At 37.6% G+C, this 19,270-nt stretch overlaps 1 protein-coding gene across 3 annotated transcripts in view; it reads left to right on the top strand.

Moving 5' to 3' along the window:
• The window catches only part of IMMP2L (inner mitochondrial membrane peptidase subunit 2), a 905,154-nt gene that overhangs the window by 25,370 nt on the left and 860,514 nt on the right, over positions 1-19,270 (top strand). For all 3 annotated transcript variants that reach the window (XR_004528164.2, XM_019925347.3, XM_033863160.2), the window contains exon 3: positions 17,379-17,515. Coding sequence is in view for 2 of the 3 variants with exons in the window: in XM_019925347.3 (XP_019780906.1) it covers positions 17,381-17,515 (135 nt within the window). In the remaining variant the exon portion in view is untranslated. The remainder of the gene's footprint in view (positions 1-17,378; positions 17,516-19,270) is intronic.

Below are 19,270 nucleotides of genomic sequence, written 5' to 3'. Positions count from 1 at the left end.
TTTTATTTGTATCTGTTTTATTATTAATGTGGTTGAACATCTTTTTATATCTTTATATACTATCCATATTTTGCTTTTGGTGAAATGCCTTTCATGTATTTTACTCACTTTTCTCTCAGAACATTTACCTTTTTTCTTCTAAGAATTGTATAATTTTAGCGATATTAAACCTTTGGGATTAATATATATTGCAATTTTTAATATCATGCTGATTATCTTATAACCTTATTTATGGGATGTTTTGATTTTTATGAAGTTAAATCCATCAATCTTTTTTCTTTTATGTTTCCTGGGTTTTATAAAATGTTCAAAAATGCCTCTTTCCACTCTTAAAATACTGTCTGCCTTTATTTTCTTTTGTTGCTTTTATGTTTTTATTTTTTACATTTAACCTTTGAATTATCCAGAATTTATCTTTCTATAATGAGTAAAATATCCACCTTTGGTTTTTTTTTTTTCTCCCTCCAAACTGTGGTTAGTTATTTCACATCATGTGTTAATTCAGGCTCCTCCCTATCAATGTGAACATCTCTGTCATATACCAGATTTCTTTGTGTCTTTGGATTTATTTCTGGGTTTACTATTGTATTAGTTATTTCTGCAAAACAAATTACCCTCAAACTCAGTGGCTTTGAAACGTTTATTCTCTCTCACAGTTTCCACGGGTCAGAAATTTGGGAGCAGCTCAGCTCCACAATTCTAGTTCATGGTCCCTCTTAGGGTTGAAGGAGAGATTTCAACCGGAGCCACAGTCATCTGAGTGCTTAACTGAGGTGGGAGGGTCTTGCACCTTGCAGGTGGCTCACTCATGGCTGGTCAGGGGGTGCTGGCTCTTGTGGGGAGGGAGGCCTTAATTGCTCTCTAATTGGGCTTTTGCCAGGGTTGGCTGTCCTCAGGACATGGTGCTGGCTTGCCTAGAAGTAGTCATCCAGGAGAGAGAGGCAGGAGGAAGCTATCTTTTTTTTGACTAGCTTCAGTCATATAGCATCACTTCTGCCACATTGTGTTTGCTAGAAGCAAGTCACTAAGTCCAGCCCACTCTTAAGAAGATGGGAGTTAGGCTCCTCGTTTTGAAGGGAGGGCTGTCAGGGGTTTGCAGGAACATTTTTAAACCACCACAGCTCCCTTGACTGTTCCATTCATGTATTTGACTACTGCACTAATATCACATTAATTCATTTAAAGAGTCTAATATTGAATTGATGGAATGTTCCATAATACCATGCTCGACTGTATGTGAGAGCCATTGACTCTTATTGGTCAAGTATCTAATAACAGATTCACAAAATAATATTGATAATAATGTGGTGACATTTAAGTTGCTTTATTTCCCCAACTTCTGATGCTTCTTTGGAATTATACAGTAGGGATCATTGTATTTCATTGCAGATACCTGCTTACAGTATTAAACAGTTTTTTGTTTTTTACACTATTTCATATTTCTATGAGTAATTTTAAATACTTTGATAGGCAGATACATTGTAACTTCAGGGCATTGCATGTTAATGAAATTTCACAGGTATCTTAAACAGAATCTTCTAATATACCAGGAAGTAGGCAAAATCAAAATAGGTGATTTATGTGTGGGGAGCAATCTAAATAAACATCTCAGCTCCATTTGCTATAATGTTCACCAGGGGCTCATTGTGATCCCTGGACTTTCTGTGCAGCAGTCTCTTGAGTCCAGAGAGTGCTGTGCTCCATCTGCCTTAGTTCCCAGGCTGTACAGAAGGAGCCTCTTTGTACTCTGACCTCTTGACTGCCTTTCTTTTGTTGTTAAAAACATGTTGCCAGCCTGGCCTTTGTTGCCATTTCAACAAGTGCATGTGCCTGAGTGTGGGCTTACACTTGTAAGTTTAAAGGACCACAACCAGTCATTCCAAAGACCTTGGTCACTGTTGCTTTCACTTTAAATTGCGTAAATCTTCTCATCTGGCTGAGTCTTTATCCAATACTGAGCCTGCACTGCCACTGTTTGAGCGTCCCGTGGACATGCAGCTGCCATAGATGGGCCGTGGGCAGCCTTCCAAAACTTCCAACCATAGTTTGGACAGGCTTTATTTTTGACAGACTAATCAGAGCCTTAAAGTGTTTCCCCTGCTGGGGGAGCCTGTGTTTCTAATTTTTAAATTTATCATTCTGTGAGAGTAGTATCAGTCCCTGGGCTGGCTGTAAGTTTTGCTGGTTACATTGTATTTCCCAGTCTTACTTTTTTGTGACCTTACCTTCCCATCTTTGCCCGTTGGCGGGCTGGTGGGCTTGGCTATTTTGAGAAACCTTCCTATTTCCTCTTCTCAATCCTGATCAAAGGAAAAGCCATGTTTTTGTTCCTTATCTCTTGACATGAATTTGAGTTAGTGTCTGGTTAAAGAAAGCAACACATTTGAAGCATGAGGGATAGGGGTCAGGATAGGATTTTCATGAGACCCTAAAATCACGTATTTAAAAAAAATTGACTATTCCACTTTACTGCTCAACCCATTGGAGACTCTTGTACCATTTAAAAATAGGGCAGAAGCAGAGATGTTGTGAAAAGTAATTAGGAGAAACGAGTATGAAGTAGTATTAGACAGTAGGCCAGGATCGGAGGTAGCAAGATAGGTCAGGGACAGCTGTGCTCCGGGAACTGTGTGTCACATGGAGTTTTAGGTGACATTTCCCCAGAAACTCATATTATCGCCTGGTGCTTACTTCCTATTATTCTTCTTGTTGATCTTGTGCCCTTCTTTTTATAGGTTCTCAGCGTTATCATCTTTTCCTTATTTCCTCTGACTTCTATTGCTTAGTTTTGATTTTTGAAGGGTTTTGAGATTTTGTTTTTGGAAAGCATACTGTTTCCGTTTACAGGCTCTCAATTTTTTAAAAACCAATTTCACTCACAGTCTAAATGCTAAATAATGCTGTATTTTCTTTTTAGCTGTTCAGCAAGTATTCTGATGCTGGAAATACGTTCTTTAGCTAATTCAAAGTATTATTGCTTCAGGAATAAATAGGTTTATGGTGAAATAGTCCAAAGTCCTCTAATTACTTTCTTTGGGGTGTAGATAAGTACCTGGTCTGTTTCATTTACACATATATTTAAGTTGCTACATTGTTAGCTTAATATCCACATTGCCTTTAGCTTCTACTTAATGACAGCAGTTATGCTTTTCTATTACACTGGAAAAAAAATAGACTACAGTGTTGAAATCTAAATTTTGTGGTTATTAGAGTTTAAATCTTGCCAAGCTTCTCCCTGCTAATGGTCATCATTTAATACGGTTTTCCTCATTTCATAGAAAGCTATTTTCTGTCCTGTTAATTTTTATGGTAAACTACTTTTGTAGAATCTATGGCATCTTAATAACTGAAATTTGAGATTGAGCCTTACTTGTAAATGCAGTCAAATGGTGTCTACATGGACTTAAAGGATAAGGATATAGGATTAGGGTGGCCTGAGCCAGCTCTTAGAGAGGGCAACTGTTGTGATATGGATCTTGTTTTATATGGTTTCCAAAAACATTGGGATGGTGATTTCCATATTGCTAAGAAACAAAACAAAGCAAAATAAAAAATAAGCATTAAATCCAGTCTTATTCCTCACTGCTCTTAATATATCTCCTGTTCCGTGGTCTGGCCCGTATTCTCAGTATCTGAAATAGGCCATTATGTACCTTTACTCTCATAATCACATTTTCCTCTTGTCTGCGAAATTTACCAAATGTAATTTATCCTTCTTTTACTTTCAACATTTTAATGAAAAATTTTAAACGTACAGAAAAATTGTAAGAATTTTAGAGTGAACATTCTTAAACTTACCACCTACATTCTAATTCATTTTTTTCTTTTCAGCTTTTTGCATGAATTTTTTTTCTTGCAATTCAGCTCTTATTTTTCTTTTCTTTTTTCCCAATGTTTATTATATAAATTATTCCTCTGGTCCAATTTTATTGCTAAGTCATATATTTCTTACGTTCTGCTTAAAAATAATTCTTAAAACACCTAGGACAGTGCTGGTGTTGGGACTCCATAATTCTTGTTATTTGGCAAACATCAGGAAAGATAATCATCCCTAACCCATCAAATCTGAGAACAAGATTAGATTCAAAGTAGAACAAAACTATGACTCTGGATATTAGGTGTCCCATTATTTAGAAGATAGGCTTTATAGGTTTTATTGTATGTAATGGACATCCTTAAGTCTCTTGCCCTTTTTTGATTTGTTATTGCTAGTCCTTTTCTTTGGACATGGCTAATGCTTTTATCTGAAGAAACACCTTTTATTTGATGATCTAGCCATTGTTCTCTAATACATTACACATAATATGTTCAGATGCTAGTTTTATGGGTTTTTTATTTCCCTTAATATTAATGCTTATTTTTTAAAAAAATGCCACACATCTGAACATTCTGAACTTCCAAAACACCCCGCAAGGTTTCTCATGTGGAAAAATTGTGGCTCAGGAAGATGAAGGAATTTGTCCAAAGTCACATGATTGAATCATGATTTGTGCTGAGGTCTTTTGGATTCTCAGGGAATCCAGTGAAGTCCCACTATGTGAACTTTATTTATTTATTTATTTTAACATCTTTATTGGAGTATAATTGGTGCTTTACAATGGTGTGTTAGTTTCTGCTGTATAACAAAGTGAATCAGCCATACCTATACACATATCCCCATATCTCCTCCCTCTTGCGTCTCCCTCCCACCCTCCCTATCCCACCCTTCTAGTTAGACACAAGCACCGAGCTGATCTCCCTCTGCTATGCGGCTGCTTCTCACTAGCTATCTATTTTACATTTGGTAATGTATATATGTCAATGCCACTTTCTCACTTCGTTCCAGCATACCCTTCCCTCTCCCCACGTCCTGAAGTCCATTCTCTATGTCTGTGTCTTTATTCCAGTCCTGCCCCTAAGTTCTTCAGAACCATTTTTTTTTTTTTTTTAGATTACATATATATGTGTTAGCATACGGTATTTGTTTTTCTTTTCCTGACTTACTTCACTCTGTATGACAGACTCTAGGTCCAACCATCTCACAACAAATAACTCAATTTCGTTTCCTTTTATGGCTGAGTAATATTCCATTGTATATATGTGCCACATCTTCTTTATCCATTCATCTATCAATGGACATTTACATATGTTCCATATCCTGGCTATTGTAAATGGTGCTGCAATGAACATTGTGGTACATGACTCTTTTTGAATTATGGTTTCCTCAGGGTATATGCCCAGTAGTGGGATTGCTGGGTCATATGGTAGTTCTGATTTTAGCTTTTTAAGGAACCTCCATACTGTTCTCCATAGTGGTTGCACCAATTTACATTCCCACCAACAGTGCAAGAGGATTCCCTTTTCTCCACACCCTCTCCAGCATTTCTTGTGTGTAGATATTTTGATGATGGCCATTCTGACCTGTGTGAGGTGATACCTCATTGTAGTTTTGATTTGCATTTCTCTAATGATTAGTGATGTTGAGCATCCTTTCATGTGTTTATTGGCAATCTGTATATCTTCTTTGGAGAAATGTTTATTTAGGTCTTCTGCCCGTTTTTGGATTGGGTTGTTTGTGTTTTTGATATTGAGCTGCATGAGCTGCTTGTAAATTTTGGAGATTAATCCTTTGTCAGTTGCTTCATTTGCAAATATTTTCTCCCATTCTGAGGGTTGTCGTTTTGTCTTATTTATGGTTTCCTTTGCTGTGCAGAAGCTTTTAGGTTGCATTAGATCCCATTTGTTTATTTTTGTTTTTATTTCCATTTCTCTAGGAGGTGGGTCAAAAAGGATATTGCTGTGATTTATGTCATAGAGTGTTCTGCCTATGTTTTCCTCTAAGAGCTTTATAGTGTCTGGCCTTACATTTAGGTCTTTAATCCATTTTGAGTTTATTTTTGTATATGGTGTTAGGGAGTATTCTCATTTCATTCTTTTATATGTAGCTGTCCATTTTTCCCAACACCACTTATTGAAGAGGCTGTCTTTTCTCCATTGTATATTCTTGCCTCCTTTATCAAAAATAAAGTGACCATATGTGCATGGGTTTATCTCTGGGCTTTCTATCCTCTTCCATTAATCTATATTTCTGTTTTTGTGCCAGTCCCATACTGTCTTGATTACTGTAGCTTTGTAGTATAGTCTGATAGTATACTGTAGTACAGTCTGATGTCTGGGTCCTCCAGCTGTCCTCCAGCTCCGTTTTTCTTTCTTAAGATTGCTTTGGCTCTTTGGGGTCTTTTGTGTTTCCATACACATGGTGAAATTTTTGTTCTAGTTCTGTGAAAAATGCCATTGGTAGTTTGATAGGGATTGCATTGAATCTGTAGATTGCTTTGGGTAGTGTAGTCATTTTCACAATGTTGATTCTTCCAGTCCAAGTACATGTTTGTATCATCTGTTTGTATCATCTTTAATTTCTTTCATCAGTGTCTTGTAGTTTTCTGCATATGGGTCTTTTTTCTCCTTATGTAGGTTTATTCCTAGGTATTTTATTCTTTTTGTTGCAGTGGTAAATGGGAGTGTTTCCTTAATTTCTCTTTCAAATTTTTCATCATTAGTGTATAGGAATGCAAGAGATTTCTGTGCATTAATTTTGTATCCTGCTACTTTACCAAATTCATTGATTAGCTCTAGTAGTTTTCTGGTAGCATCTTTAGGATTCTCTATGTATAGTATCATGTCATCTGCAAACAGTGACAGTTTTACTTCTTCTTTTCCAGTTTGGATTCCTTTTATTTGTTTTTCTCCTCTGATTTCTGTGGCTGAAACTTCCAAAACTATGTTGAATAATAGTAGTGAGAGTGGGCAACCTTGTCTTGTTCCTGATCTTAGAGGAAATGGTTTCAGTTTTTCACCATTGAGAACAATGTTGGCTGTGGTTGTGTCATGTATGACCTTTATTATGTTGAGCTAAGTTCCCTCTATGCCTCCTTTCTGGAGGGTTTTTATCAAAAATGGGTGTTAAATTTTGTCAAAAGCTTTTTCTGCATCTATTGAGATGATCATATGGTTTTAATTCTTCAGTTTGTTAACATGGTTTATCATGTCGATTGATTTGTGTATACTGAAGAATCCTTGCATTCCTGGAATAAACCCCACTTGATCATGGTGTATGATCCTTTTAATGTGCTGTTGGATTCTGTTTGCTAGTATTTTGTTGAGGATTTTTGCATCTGTGTTCATCAGTGATATTGGCCTGTAGTTTCTTTGTGACATCTTTGTTTGGTTTTGGTGTCAGGGTGATGGTGCCCTCGTAGAATGAGTTTGGGAGTGTTCCTCTCTGCTATACTTTGGAAGAGTTTGAGAAGGATAGGTGTTAGCTCTTCTCTAAATGTTTGATAGAATTTGCGTGTGAAGCCATCTGGTCCTGGGCTTTTGTTTGTTGGAATATTTTTAATCACAGTCTCAATTTCAGTGTTTGTGATTGGTCTGTTTATATTTTTAATTTTTTGCTGGTTCAGTCTCGGAAGGTTGTGCTTTTCTAAGAATTTGTCCATTTCTTTCAGGTTGTCCATTTTATTGGCATATAGTTGCTTGTAGTAATCTCTCACGATCCTTTGTATTTCTGCAGTGTCAGTTGTTACTTCTACTTTTTCATTTCTAATTCTGTTGATTTGAGTGTTCTCCCTTTTTTTCTTGATGAGTCTGACTAATGGTTTATCAATTTTGTTTATCTTCTCAAAGAACTAGCTTTTATTTTTGTTGATCTTTGCTGTTGTTTCCTTCATTTGTTTTTCATTTATTTCTGATCTGATCTTTATGATTTCTTTGCTTCTGCTAACTTCGGGGTTTTTTTTTTCTTGTTTCTCTAATTGCTTTATGTGTAAGGTTAGGGTGTTTATTTGAGATGTTTCTTGTTTCTTGAGGAGGATTGTATTGCTATAAACTTCCCTCTTAGAACTGTTTTTCCTGCATCCCATAGGTTTTGGGTCGTCGTGTTTTCATTGTCATTTGTTTCTAGGTATTTTTTGATTTCCTCTTTGATTTCTTCAGTGATCTCTTGGTATTTACTAGTGTATTGTTTAGCCTCCATGTGTTTTTATTTTTATAGATTTTTTCCTGTAATTGATACCTAGTCTCATACTGTTGTGGTCAGAAAAGAAACTTGATACGATTTCATTTTCTTAAGTTTACCAAGGCTTGATTTGTGACCCAAGATATGATCTGTCTTGGAGAATGTTTCATGAGCACCTGAGAAGAAAGTGTTTTCTGTTTTTTTTGGATGGAATGTCCTATATATATATCAATTAAGTCCACCTTTTTTAATGTAGCATTTCAAGCTTGTTTTTCCTTATTTATTTTCATTTCAGATGATCTGTCCATTGGTGAAAGTGGGGTGTTAAAGTCTCCTACTATGATTGTGTTACTGTCGATTTCCCCTTTTATGGCTGTTAGCATTTGCCTAATGTTTTGAGGTGCTCCTATGTTGGGTGCATAAATATTTATAATTGTTATATCTTCTGGATTGGTCCCCTGATCGTTATGTAGTGTCCTTCTTTGTGTCTTGTAACATTCTTTATTTTAAAGTCTATTTTGTCTGATATGAGAATTGCTACTCTAGCTTTATTTTGATTTCCATTTGTATGGAATATCTTTTTCCATCCCGTCACTTTTAGTCTGTATGTGTCCCTAGGTCTGAAGTGGGTCCTTTGTAGACAGCCTATAGACGGGTCTTGTTTTTGTATCCATTCAGCCTGTCTCTGTCTTTTGGTTGGAGCATTTAATCCATTTACATTAAGGCAGTTATCGATATGTATGTTCCTATTACCATTTTCGTGATTGTTTTGGGTTTGTTATGGTAGGTCTTTTCCTTCTCTTGTGTTTCCTGCCTAGAGAAGTTCCTTCAGCATTTGTTGTAAAGCTGGTTTGGTGGTGCTGACTTCTCTTAGCTTTTGCTTGTCTGTAAAGGTTTTAATTTCTCCGTTGAATCTGAATGAGATCCTTGCTGGTTAGAGTAATCTTGGTTGTAGGATTTTCCCTTTCATCACTTTAAATATGTCCTGCCACACCCTTCTGGCTTATAGAGTTTCTGCTGAGAAATCAGCTGTTAACCTTATGGTGATTCCCTTATATGTTATTTGTTGCTTTTCCCTTGCTGCTTTTAATATTTTTTCTTTGTATTTAATTAAAAACATTAAAAAAAATTTTGGCTGCATTGGGTCTTCGTTGCTGCGTGCGGGCTTTTCTCTAGTTGCGATGAGTGGGGGTTACTCTTCATTTTGGTGCACTGGCTTCTCATTGCAGTGGTTTCTTTTGTTGCGGAGCACAGTCTCTAGGCACACGGACTTCAGTAGTTGTGGGTCATGGGCTCTATAGTGCAGGCTTAGTAGTTGTGGCACACAGGCTTAGTTGCTCCGTGGCATGTGGGATCTTCCTGGGCCAGGGCTCAAACCCCTGTCTCCTGCACTGGCAGGTGGATTTTTAACCACTGTTCCACCAGTGAAGCCCTGTATTTAATTTTTGATAGTTTGATTAATATGTGTCTTGGCGTGTTTCTTCTTGCATTTATCCTGTATGGGACTCTGCACTTTCTGGACTTGACTGACCATTTCCTTTCCCATATTTGGGAAGTTTTCAGTTATAATGTCTTCAAATATTTTCTCAGTACCTTTCTTTTTCTCTTCTTCTTCTGGGACCATTATAATTTGAATGTTGGTGTGTTTACTGTTGTCCCACAGATCTCTGAGACTGTCCTCAGTTCTGTTCATTATTTTGTCTTTATTCTGCTTTGTGGTAGTTATTTCCACTCTTTTATCTTCCATGTCACTTATCTGTTCTTCTGTCTCAGTTATTCTGCTATGGATCCCTTCTAGAGAATTTTTAATTTCATTTTTTGTGTTCATCATTGTTTGTTTGCTCTTTAGTTCTTCTAGGTCCTTTTTAATCGTTTCTTCTGTTTTCTCCATTCTGTTTCCAAGATTTTGGATCATCTTTACTATCATTACTCTGAATTCTGTTTCAGGTAGACTGCCTATTTCCTCTTCTTTTTTTTGGTCTAGTGGGTTTTTACCTTGCTCTTTCATCTGCTGTGTATTTCTCTGTCTTCTCATTTTGCTTAATTTACTGTGTTTGGGGTTTCCATTTCACAGCCTGCAGGTTCATAATTCCCAATGTTTTTGCTGTCTGCTCCTAGTGGGTAAGGTTCGTTTAGTGGGTTGTGTAGGCTTCCTGCTGGAGGGAACTGGTGCCTGTGTTCTGGTGGATGAGTCTGGATCTTGTCTTTCTGGTGGGCAGGATCGCATCCCAAGGTGTGTTTTGGGGTGTCTGTGGCCTTATTATGATTTTAGGCAGCCTCTCTGCTAATGGTTGGGTTTGTGTTCCTGTCTTGGTTGTTGTTTGGCATGGTGTGTCCAGCACTGTAGCTTACTCGTTGTTGAGTGGAGCTGGTTGTTAGCATTGAGATGGAGATCTCTGGGAGAGCTTTCGCCATTTTATATTACGTGGAGCTGGGAGGTCTCTGTTGGACCAATGTCCTGCACTCGGCTCTCCCATCTAAGAGGCTCCGTCCTGACACCCAGCCAGAGCACCAAGACCTTGTCAGCCACGTGGCTCAGGGGAAAAGGGAGAAAAAAATGAAATAAAAAGTAAAATAAAATAAAATAAAGTTATTAAAATAAAAATTAAAAAATATTGTAAAAAATAAAAAAATAAGGAAGAAAGAAGAGAGCAACCACACCAATAAACAAATCCACCAATGATAACAAACACTAAAAACTATACAAAAAAACCAGAAAAAACAAAACAGGCGGAACCCTAGGACAGATGGTGAAAGCAAAGCTATATAGATAAAATCACTAAAAGAAGCATACACATACACACTCACAAAAAGAGAAAAAGGAAAAAAAATATATAAAAGGAAGAGAGCAACCAAATCAGTAAACAAATCTACCAGTGATAGTAAGCTCTAAATACTAAATGAAGATCAACATAAAACCGGAAACAAATTAGATGCAGGAAGCAAAGTCCAAGTCTGCAGTTGCTCCTAAAGTTCACTGCCTCAATTTTGGGATGATTTGTTGTCGATTCAGGTATTTCAGAGATGGAGGGTACATCAAGTTGATTGTGGAGATTTAATCCACTGCTCCTGAGGCTGCTGGGAGAGATTTTCCTTTCTCTTCTTTGTTCACACAGCTCCTGGGGTTCAGCTTTGGATTTGGCCCCGCCTCTGCATGTAGGTCACCTGAGGTGGTCTGTTCCCTGCGCAGCCAGGATGGTGTTAAAGTCGCAGCTGATTAGGGGACTCTGGGTCACTTAGGCCGGTGGGAGGGAAGGGTACGGAATGTGGGGCGAGCCTGCAGCGACAGAAGCCAGCATGATGTTGCACCAGCTTGAAGCATGCCGTGTGTTCTCCTGGAAATGTTGTCCCTGTATCACAGGACCCTGGCAGTGGCAGGCTGCACAGGCTCCCCGGAGGGGAGGTGTGGATAGTGACCTGTGCTTGCACACAGGCTTCTTGGTGGCGGCAGCAGCAGCCTTAGCGTCTCATGCCCGTCTCTGGGGTCTGCGCTGATAGCCGTGGCCCACGCCCATCTCTGGAGCTCATTTAGGTGGTGCTCTGAATCCCCTCTCCTTGCGCATCCCGAAACAATAATCTCTTGTCTCTTAGGGAGGTCCAGACTTTTTCCCGGACTCCCTCCAGGCTAGCTGTGGCACACTAGCCCCCTTCAGGCTGTGTTCACACAGCCAACCCCAGTGTGGACTTTTAAAATTGGGTTTCTTTTCCAGAACATGATTCACTTTATGTGTAACCCCATTACATTTCTTTCTTTCTTTTATTTTTAAAAATAAATTTATTTATGTATTTATTTATTTATGGCTGTGTTGGGTCTTCGTTGCTGTGCACGGGCTGTCTCTAGTTGCACTGAGCAGGGGCTACTCTTTGTTGTGGTGCTCAAGCTTCTCATGTGGTGGCTTCTCTTATTGCGGAGCATGGGCTCTAGGTGTGCGGGCTTTGGTAATTGTGCCTCATGGGCTTCAGTAGTTGTGGCTTGTGGGCTCTAGAGCACAGGCTCAGTAGTCGTGGCGCACGGGCTTAATTGCTCTGCGGCATGTGTGGCCTTCTTGGCCCAGGGCTTGAACCCGTGTCCCCTGCATTGGCAGGCGGAGTTTTAACCCCTGTGCCACCAGGGAAGCCCAGCTTTCTTTCCTTTATTATTTTTGATTGGTTTTTCTTCATTCTTTATTTTTTCTTGCTGTTTTGTCCTTTCTGCACATTTTTGAGTGAGAACTATTAAGTCACACAAGTTAAAAGATAAATAATTTCATGCTGGAGTTCACATTCTAAAGATTACCAATTATCTATTTTTATAGTATTTATTTATAATCTGAAAGGAGGAAGGTGGCCCTGTAATTTATTTCAAATTGGTATCCATCAGTTACTTTCCCAGATCTGCTTCCAGTGGAATCAAAATTGTTCTAGTTCATCAGTTATTATTTTTCCCTTGATTCAGTGTAAACGTATCCTAATGCCTCCTGCCTCCTATTGCACATGCTTATGCTTTGTTTGCAGAGTGAGGTTATTGGTACCAGGAGCTCCTGGAAGAGATACATGGAGGAGGGTAGCCTGATTGTGTGTGGTCATCTACTCATTTCTTGTGATCTTATCACAGGGCCTTTGGGAAGGAACTATGACTCAGTGTACCATTTTACTTTTGGTATCTTAGCATAGTGAGTAGCACAAAGTAGGCACTTAATGTAGAGAGAATGAAAATGTAAGCTCCACGTGGCCAAGGACCAAGCCTGCCTTGTTCTGCATTATGTGCTCACCCCTTAGCACAGTTACATAGTAGGTGATCAATAAATATATATTGACTGAGTCAGGAATTGGGTGTCAGATTTGTTTGGGTCCCTGCTCTTTTATTCTCTGATATTCATAGTTTGAATTTACAAATAAAATCTTGATTTGGCTATCCAAATGTGCAGGCTGATTTCTATGATAGAAAGGTTACATTTTATATAAGATACTGCTTTGTAATTTATTGTTTTCCTTTTACCTTCAAACCTGCCACACAATTTTAAAATAGTTTTTATAATTAGGATGACTTGAGTTGTATTTATTCACCTGGTTGCTATGGATGAGTGATTAGTGACTTTGTATAAGCTAAAATATATGCAAATTTAAGAATGATTTTAGATGAATTCATGTATGATCAAACCATAACAAGTTGTGAGAGGAAAGAGAGGTATTTAGAGTATAGGTCATTATGTGGTTGAGGTCAGTAGCACCAAAAAACCTTTTACTTGCAGGTGTTTTATACCAGGTGGCAAATAAGATTTCAGTGAACTCTGAAAGCTTATTTAAAAATATTCTCAGTTTATGTACTTCAGCAATGAACCAGATGTGCCTGCTACTTAAGCAATAATTTTCTCAGGAGCAGTGTTTTGAACCTAAATGACTTGCATGGTTACTAGAAGAATTGAGTTCACTAGTTCACTAGGAATAAAAATTATTCCTTTTTTGCCGGGGATGGTCACATTATTATTGCTTAAAGGAAATTTTGGCAGAGGAAGTGGATGCTAGGTGCTTATTAGTATGGTAGTTTTAAACATTTAAGGTGTGAACAAAACACCAGATCATCCCAATGGTTCTTTATAGAAAAAGAAATACATTAACTTTAATGAAGTGTGAATGCCATAGCACTTTAAACATTTTATTTGATATGACTTGACATAGAAGTATAATATTCATTTCTTCATTTATGTATAGCTTTAGTATTCTAATGATAGTGAGAAGCTTCTAAAAGCGTTTTATTATGAGGTAGAGGTGTGGTTCACAATTCGGGTAGGACAGGACTGTACTGAGACTTTGCTTTTAAGCCTCTGAAAATAGTGACCCCTTATCTGCAAGGCAGCTTTTATTTTCCCCTTTGGCTTGGGGCAGAATCTGCACACCTTCAGATTGGCACACCTCCCACAGCTCCCACATGCTCTTTGAGAATCTCTCAGTAGAAAAATATTTGTCCTTACCGTTGTGCAGGAGATGGCAGCAGTGCCCTGATGAGCAGTGGAGTTGTGAGTGTGAGAAGGGAAAGGGCAGTGGCTTTCAGGTCTTTACCTGTATTTAAAATGTCCTTTCACAGAAATTGCACTAGTTCCAACTTCCTCTTTGCTTCCCTTTTTAACTATTTGTTTAATAAAAGCAAAGTTATTTTTTCGTTTCAACATTAAAAAAAATCTCAAACCTAAAAGGCAACATAACATTTCTTCTTAGTCAATAATAATCTAAGTGCTTTTCTTAATTTTAGTACCTTTTCAACGTCCTGGAGAAGCAATCAAAAAATGTATAGAAATATAGAATGTTAACCCTAGAAAGGATCTTAGAAATTGAATCTAACCCCTTTCTTTTTATAGATGAGGAAACTGAGGACCAGAAGTGAGTTGATCAAAGTCATGCAGCTATTTGTAGACATAGAGAGGACACCACCTCAGGGCCCCTGACACTCGTTACCATGCTCCTTCCTGGGTGCCACAGTGACTGAATGGAGTAGCAGTATAGGGGGGAGTTTATATTGGAAAAGAATTGGAGGTGTAAAATTCTGGGAACCTGAATTTAATGCAACTTATGTTAATGTATTTTTCCCCTTTAATTTACATTGTAATCATGCATGCTACCTTACAACTGGGATAGCTGTGGCATCATCGTATTTGAAGCTTTCCTAGTTTCTATCCTGCTGGTATCCCTAGTTATTTAGTGAAGGTGAAGGTCCATGCATGCAGGGCACAGGGAACAGCCAAGAGAACACATTATATTTTCATTCTGTCAATATATTTGCTACTTTTATTCTAAGAGCCACAGATATATAGAAGCAAGTTTTTCTATTTGTACTATCCGTTTTTTTTTTTGAGTCTAAATCCTCTGGTTATCTAAGTCTCTTTGACCTGATTATTAAAATATATTTAAGCAAGCATAGGTTTGTGTGTTTAAAGCCAGTTTATTAATTACTTAAATAGTCAAGTGGTCAGGTTAGTTGTTATATGAATTGTCAGTATTTTTTTCCTGTTTGAACTGAAGTACTTACTATGGGTGAGTAGAAAGGTAAGAATTTCCAAGGCTCTTCAGACTTTCAAGATGTTTTCAAAAGCATGTAATATTCTGTCATAGTCTGAATCGGCTACATAAAAGAATTGCAGTCAGTTATAATATATCGATCGGTGCACAAACAGAGAAGAATCTTACTTGTTCTACTTGGAGCAGCAGGGACTAGACTGCAAAAGTGTGGTTTGTTTATTGTGATGGGAAAGAGAGCAAGACTAGTTTTACCCCATAGTATCTATACATTAAAGTGACTTCTGAGGACCATCTTTCTTTTTTAAATATTAGAAACCAACTGAAGTTCAAAGAAGAAAATAGTTCATCATCTACTTTCTCAACATCTAGAATGAACCATTTTTAGCATTTTGGTAAACCTGCTTTTTTATGTCTCTCTATATTTTAATAATTATTCAAGTGACATATGGGTGTTTATTAAATGATTAAAACAATAGTGCAGATAACTATTTAAAATGCTTTTATATGCATACATTTATATAGAAAATATATTTAGTGAGAGTTTTTAAATATTATACTGTATATGTAGCTGTCTTTATATCCTCTGCACTTAGCATTGGTGTTTAGCAGGCAATAAATAAATGTTTACTGAATTAAAAATTGAGAATTAACATGGTAAAGTTTGTGTATACTCCATTCAAACTGAACTTCTTTTAGTTTCTATAATAACCATTTTTTATTTTGCTCTGAAGACTTCATACATGCTGCTCCTTTTGCGGAAGAGCCCAGGTCTCACCTCAAATGCCATTTCCTTTGAGAGACCTTTCTGAATCATTTTCTGATGGATAGACTTCCTTGCTCCATGTTCCTGTGCTCCAGAGACATTGGCCCATTTTAATGCTCATTTCCATTGGAAATATTTGTTTAAGGGCAGTCTTCCCTGGCACTTTGTAACTCCTTGAGTGCAAGGACCGTATCTCCTTTTCACTCCTGTATCCCTAGCACCCACCTTATGACCTTGTACTTATTAGAAGTTTGAGGAATTGAATCATGAGCATGTTTTTAGTACTTTGGAATGCAATCCAAGGGAATGACAAAATAACAGTGCTTGGATAGGTCACAACTACCCCTTGACAGTTTTCTTGTCTCCTCTCCTCTCCCCAGCCTTTGCCCATCCATTTTCAATCCTGTCAGTTTAACTTCCAAAATAGGTATAAGTTTGCCCATGTTGGTCCCTCTCCACCACCACCACCACCACCATAATCCATCCTACCATCATCTCTTGCCCTGGACTGCTAGAATAATCTGGTCTCCCTGTATCTATCTAGTCCTGTTCAAGAAATAAAACAGACAAAAATTATAGTCTGTTACACAGTATGAATAAGTATTGTTTTGAGAAACTGGTGAACTGGTCATTTGTCTTTTCCAGCCAGGAAGATTCTTCATCTGTTGGACTGAGTTTGGGTCCATTGGATCTTCTAGGGTGGCATATTTTGATCTCTCACTATTTCGTTTTTCATTGCTTGAGGCAGTTTAAGGATTGCCTTAGCTAGGCAATCTGAAATCTGAAAATTAATCAAGTTACAGGGCTAAGTGAGGGTTGATAATTTTCTGTATTGAATTCATATGCAGTGATTTTTTTTCTTGATTTTTCGTAGATTTCATTGTTGTATTAGTTAGGATCAGTCTGGCTGCTATAACATAGGCCCTATAGCATTGGCTTAAATATGATGGAAAATGATTTACCTCTTAATTAACAGCTCGAGTGTAAGCGATGCAGGGCAATGACAGTGTCTGCATGGTGCTGGGGACCTAGGACCCTTCTCTTTTGTTGCTTTGCCATCTTTAACTTGAGATGGCTACTCCTGATCCTACAACCACGTCCTTATCACAGGTATCACAAAATGGGAACAGAAAGTGGAGGGCATACTTCTTTTAAGGGCACAGTGTGGAAGTATGTAATTGCTGCTCATATGCCATTCATCATACATAGTCACATGGTCACACTTAGCTGCAAGGGAGGCTGGGCAGCCATGTGTCCCACTAGAACTTCTATTATTGCAGAAGAGAACAGATATCAGGGCTTTAAGGAGCATCTCCACCATAGTCAGCAACAGGAAAGGATTTACTTTTGGAATGCTTATTTTTTTCCTAACTCATTGCTTTGTGAGGAGAAGTTTTCTATTGAAATTAGTAAGCTACTTGAGCTACTGAAAAGAGTTAACCTAAGTTAATGTATTTGCCTTTGGGATTTTAAGTCAAATTTATTCCAATGGTTATAGGGATGAGTGTGAAACATATTGAGATGAGGTTGCTTTTTCTTAACTCTTATTTTTCTTGGGCTGTTTTTATGTTTTTCTTTTTCACCTTTTTGAGGCTAATTTCATATTTGTTTTCTTTGTGCTTTTAGGTATGGCACTGTCTCAAGGCTGGGTGAAGAGATACTTCAAGGCATTTTGTAAAGGCTTCTTTGTGGCGGTGCCTGTGGCGGTGACTTTCCTGGATCAGGTTGCCTGTGTGGCAAGAGTGGAAGGAGCATCAATGCAGGTGAGACTAATATGACTTCGTTCTTTAAAGCACATGCTTCACTGTTTCTCAGGCATTAGAAATGATATTTCTGTGTATTATTTCTATGCTGGAACTGAAAGGTTTTAAAAAGGCCTTGAACTGAAATTTAACATTGCTAAATTTCTTTACAAGGTTTTTTAATGTAGTCATATTAAAATCAGAGCAGAGGTGAATAAAATTAGCTATCAGATAGTTCTCTGTATCTGTGGCTTTTTTTTTTTGGAATTGTAAATGGAGATTCTAAAGAAATTTTACTACATGATACCATTTTTTGTGACTGTGGCTTGAGATTTTAAGATTTTTAAGTTATCCATATTTGAATACATACTTAAATATCCTTTTAGGATCAAATTATTAGTACAGCTGCAAGATGGATTTGGCTCAAATTCAGTTACTCTATTGTTACACACACACACACACACACACACACACACACACACACACATATACACATACACACACACACTTCTGATAGGTAGAAAAGTCTAGAGCACTGATCTCAGATATTCTCGTGTATTCTTTAAGCCTGTTACTGATTGAAAACATTAAGTGCTATTTACATTGAAAGAAATTTGGAGTGGAGATTTCCAAAAGTTATATGCAAATAGTCTTCTGGAGTGACTTAGAGAAAACTCGATTATTCGAAAATTGATGTCTGGAACCTAGCTGTTTAAGTAAGTTTATGCAACTAAGAAGAATTTGCATTTTGTAATATAATTTGTTTTCTTCTGTTATTAGCATGTATTAAGTTCATGCGTTGTGCTCAATATGTGTATAAAACATAAATAAAATGAATGTATAAGCTTCTAAAAGCTTAAAATTATACAGAGAATAAACAGCTTACTTTTTTTCTTTTTGTCTTAGAACTGGGTGAGGGCATAGACATCAGCTCTGAGGAGTTAGAATGAATTTGCTTTTTTAAAAATTTTTTGAATTTTATTTTATTTATTTTTTTATACAGAAGGTTCTTATTAGTCATCAATTTTATACACATCAGTGTATACATGTCAATCCCAATCGCCCTGTTCATCCCACCACCATCCCCACCCCCTGCCACTTTCCCCCCTTGGTGTCCATACATTTCTTCTCTACATCTGTGTCTCAATTTCTGCCCTACAAACCGGTTCATCTGTACCATTTTTCTAGGTTCCACATATATGTGTTAATATACAATATTTGTTTTTCTGTTGCCGACTTACTTCGCTCTGTATAACAGCCTCTAGATCCATCCACATCTCTACAAATGACCCAATTTCATTCCTTTTTATGGCTGAGTAATATTCGATTGTAGATATGTACCATATTTTCTTTATCCATTCATCTGTCGATGGACATTTAGGTTGCTTCCATGACCTGGCTATTGTAAATAGTGCTGCAGTGAATATTGGGGTGCATGTGTCTTTTTGAATTATGGTTTTCTCTAGGTATATGCCCAGTAGTGGGATTGCTGGGTCGTATGGTAGTTCTATTTCTAGTTTTTTAAGGAACCTCCATACTGTTCTCCATAGTGGCTGTATCAATTTACAATCCCACCAACAATGCAAGAGGTTTCCCTTTACTCCGCACCCTCTCCAGCATTTGTTGTTTGTAGATTTTCTGATGATGCCCATTCTAACTGGTGTGAGGTGATATCTCATTGTAGTTTTGATTTGCATTTCTCTAATAATTAGTGATGTTGAGCAGCTTTTCATGTGCTTCTTGGCCATCTGTATGTCCTCTTTGGAGAAATGTCTA

This window comes from Tursiops truncatus, chromosome 9, assembly GCF_011762595.2.
Source record: "Tursiops truncatus isolate mTurTru1 chromosome 9, mTurTru1.mat.Y, whole genome shotgun sequence".
Lineage (NCBI taxonomy): Eukaryota > Metazoa > Chordata > Mammalia > Artiodactyla > Delphinidae > Tursiops > Tursiops truncatus.
This window is presented reverse-complemented; position numbering and strand designations above follow the sequence as displayed.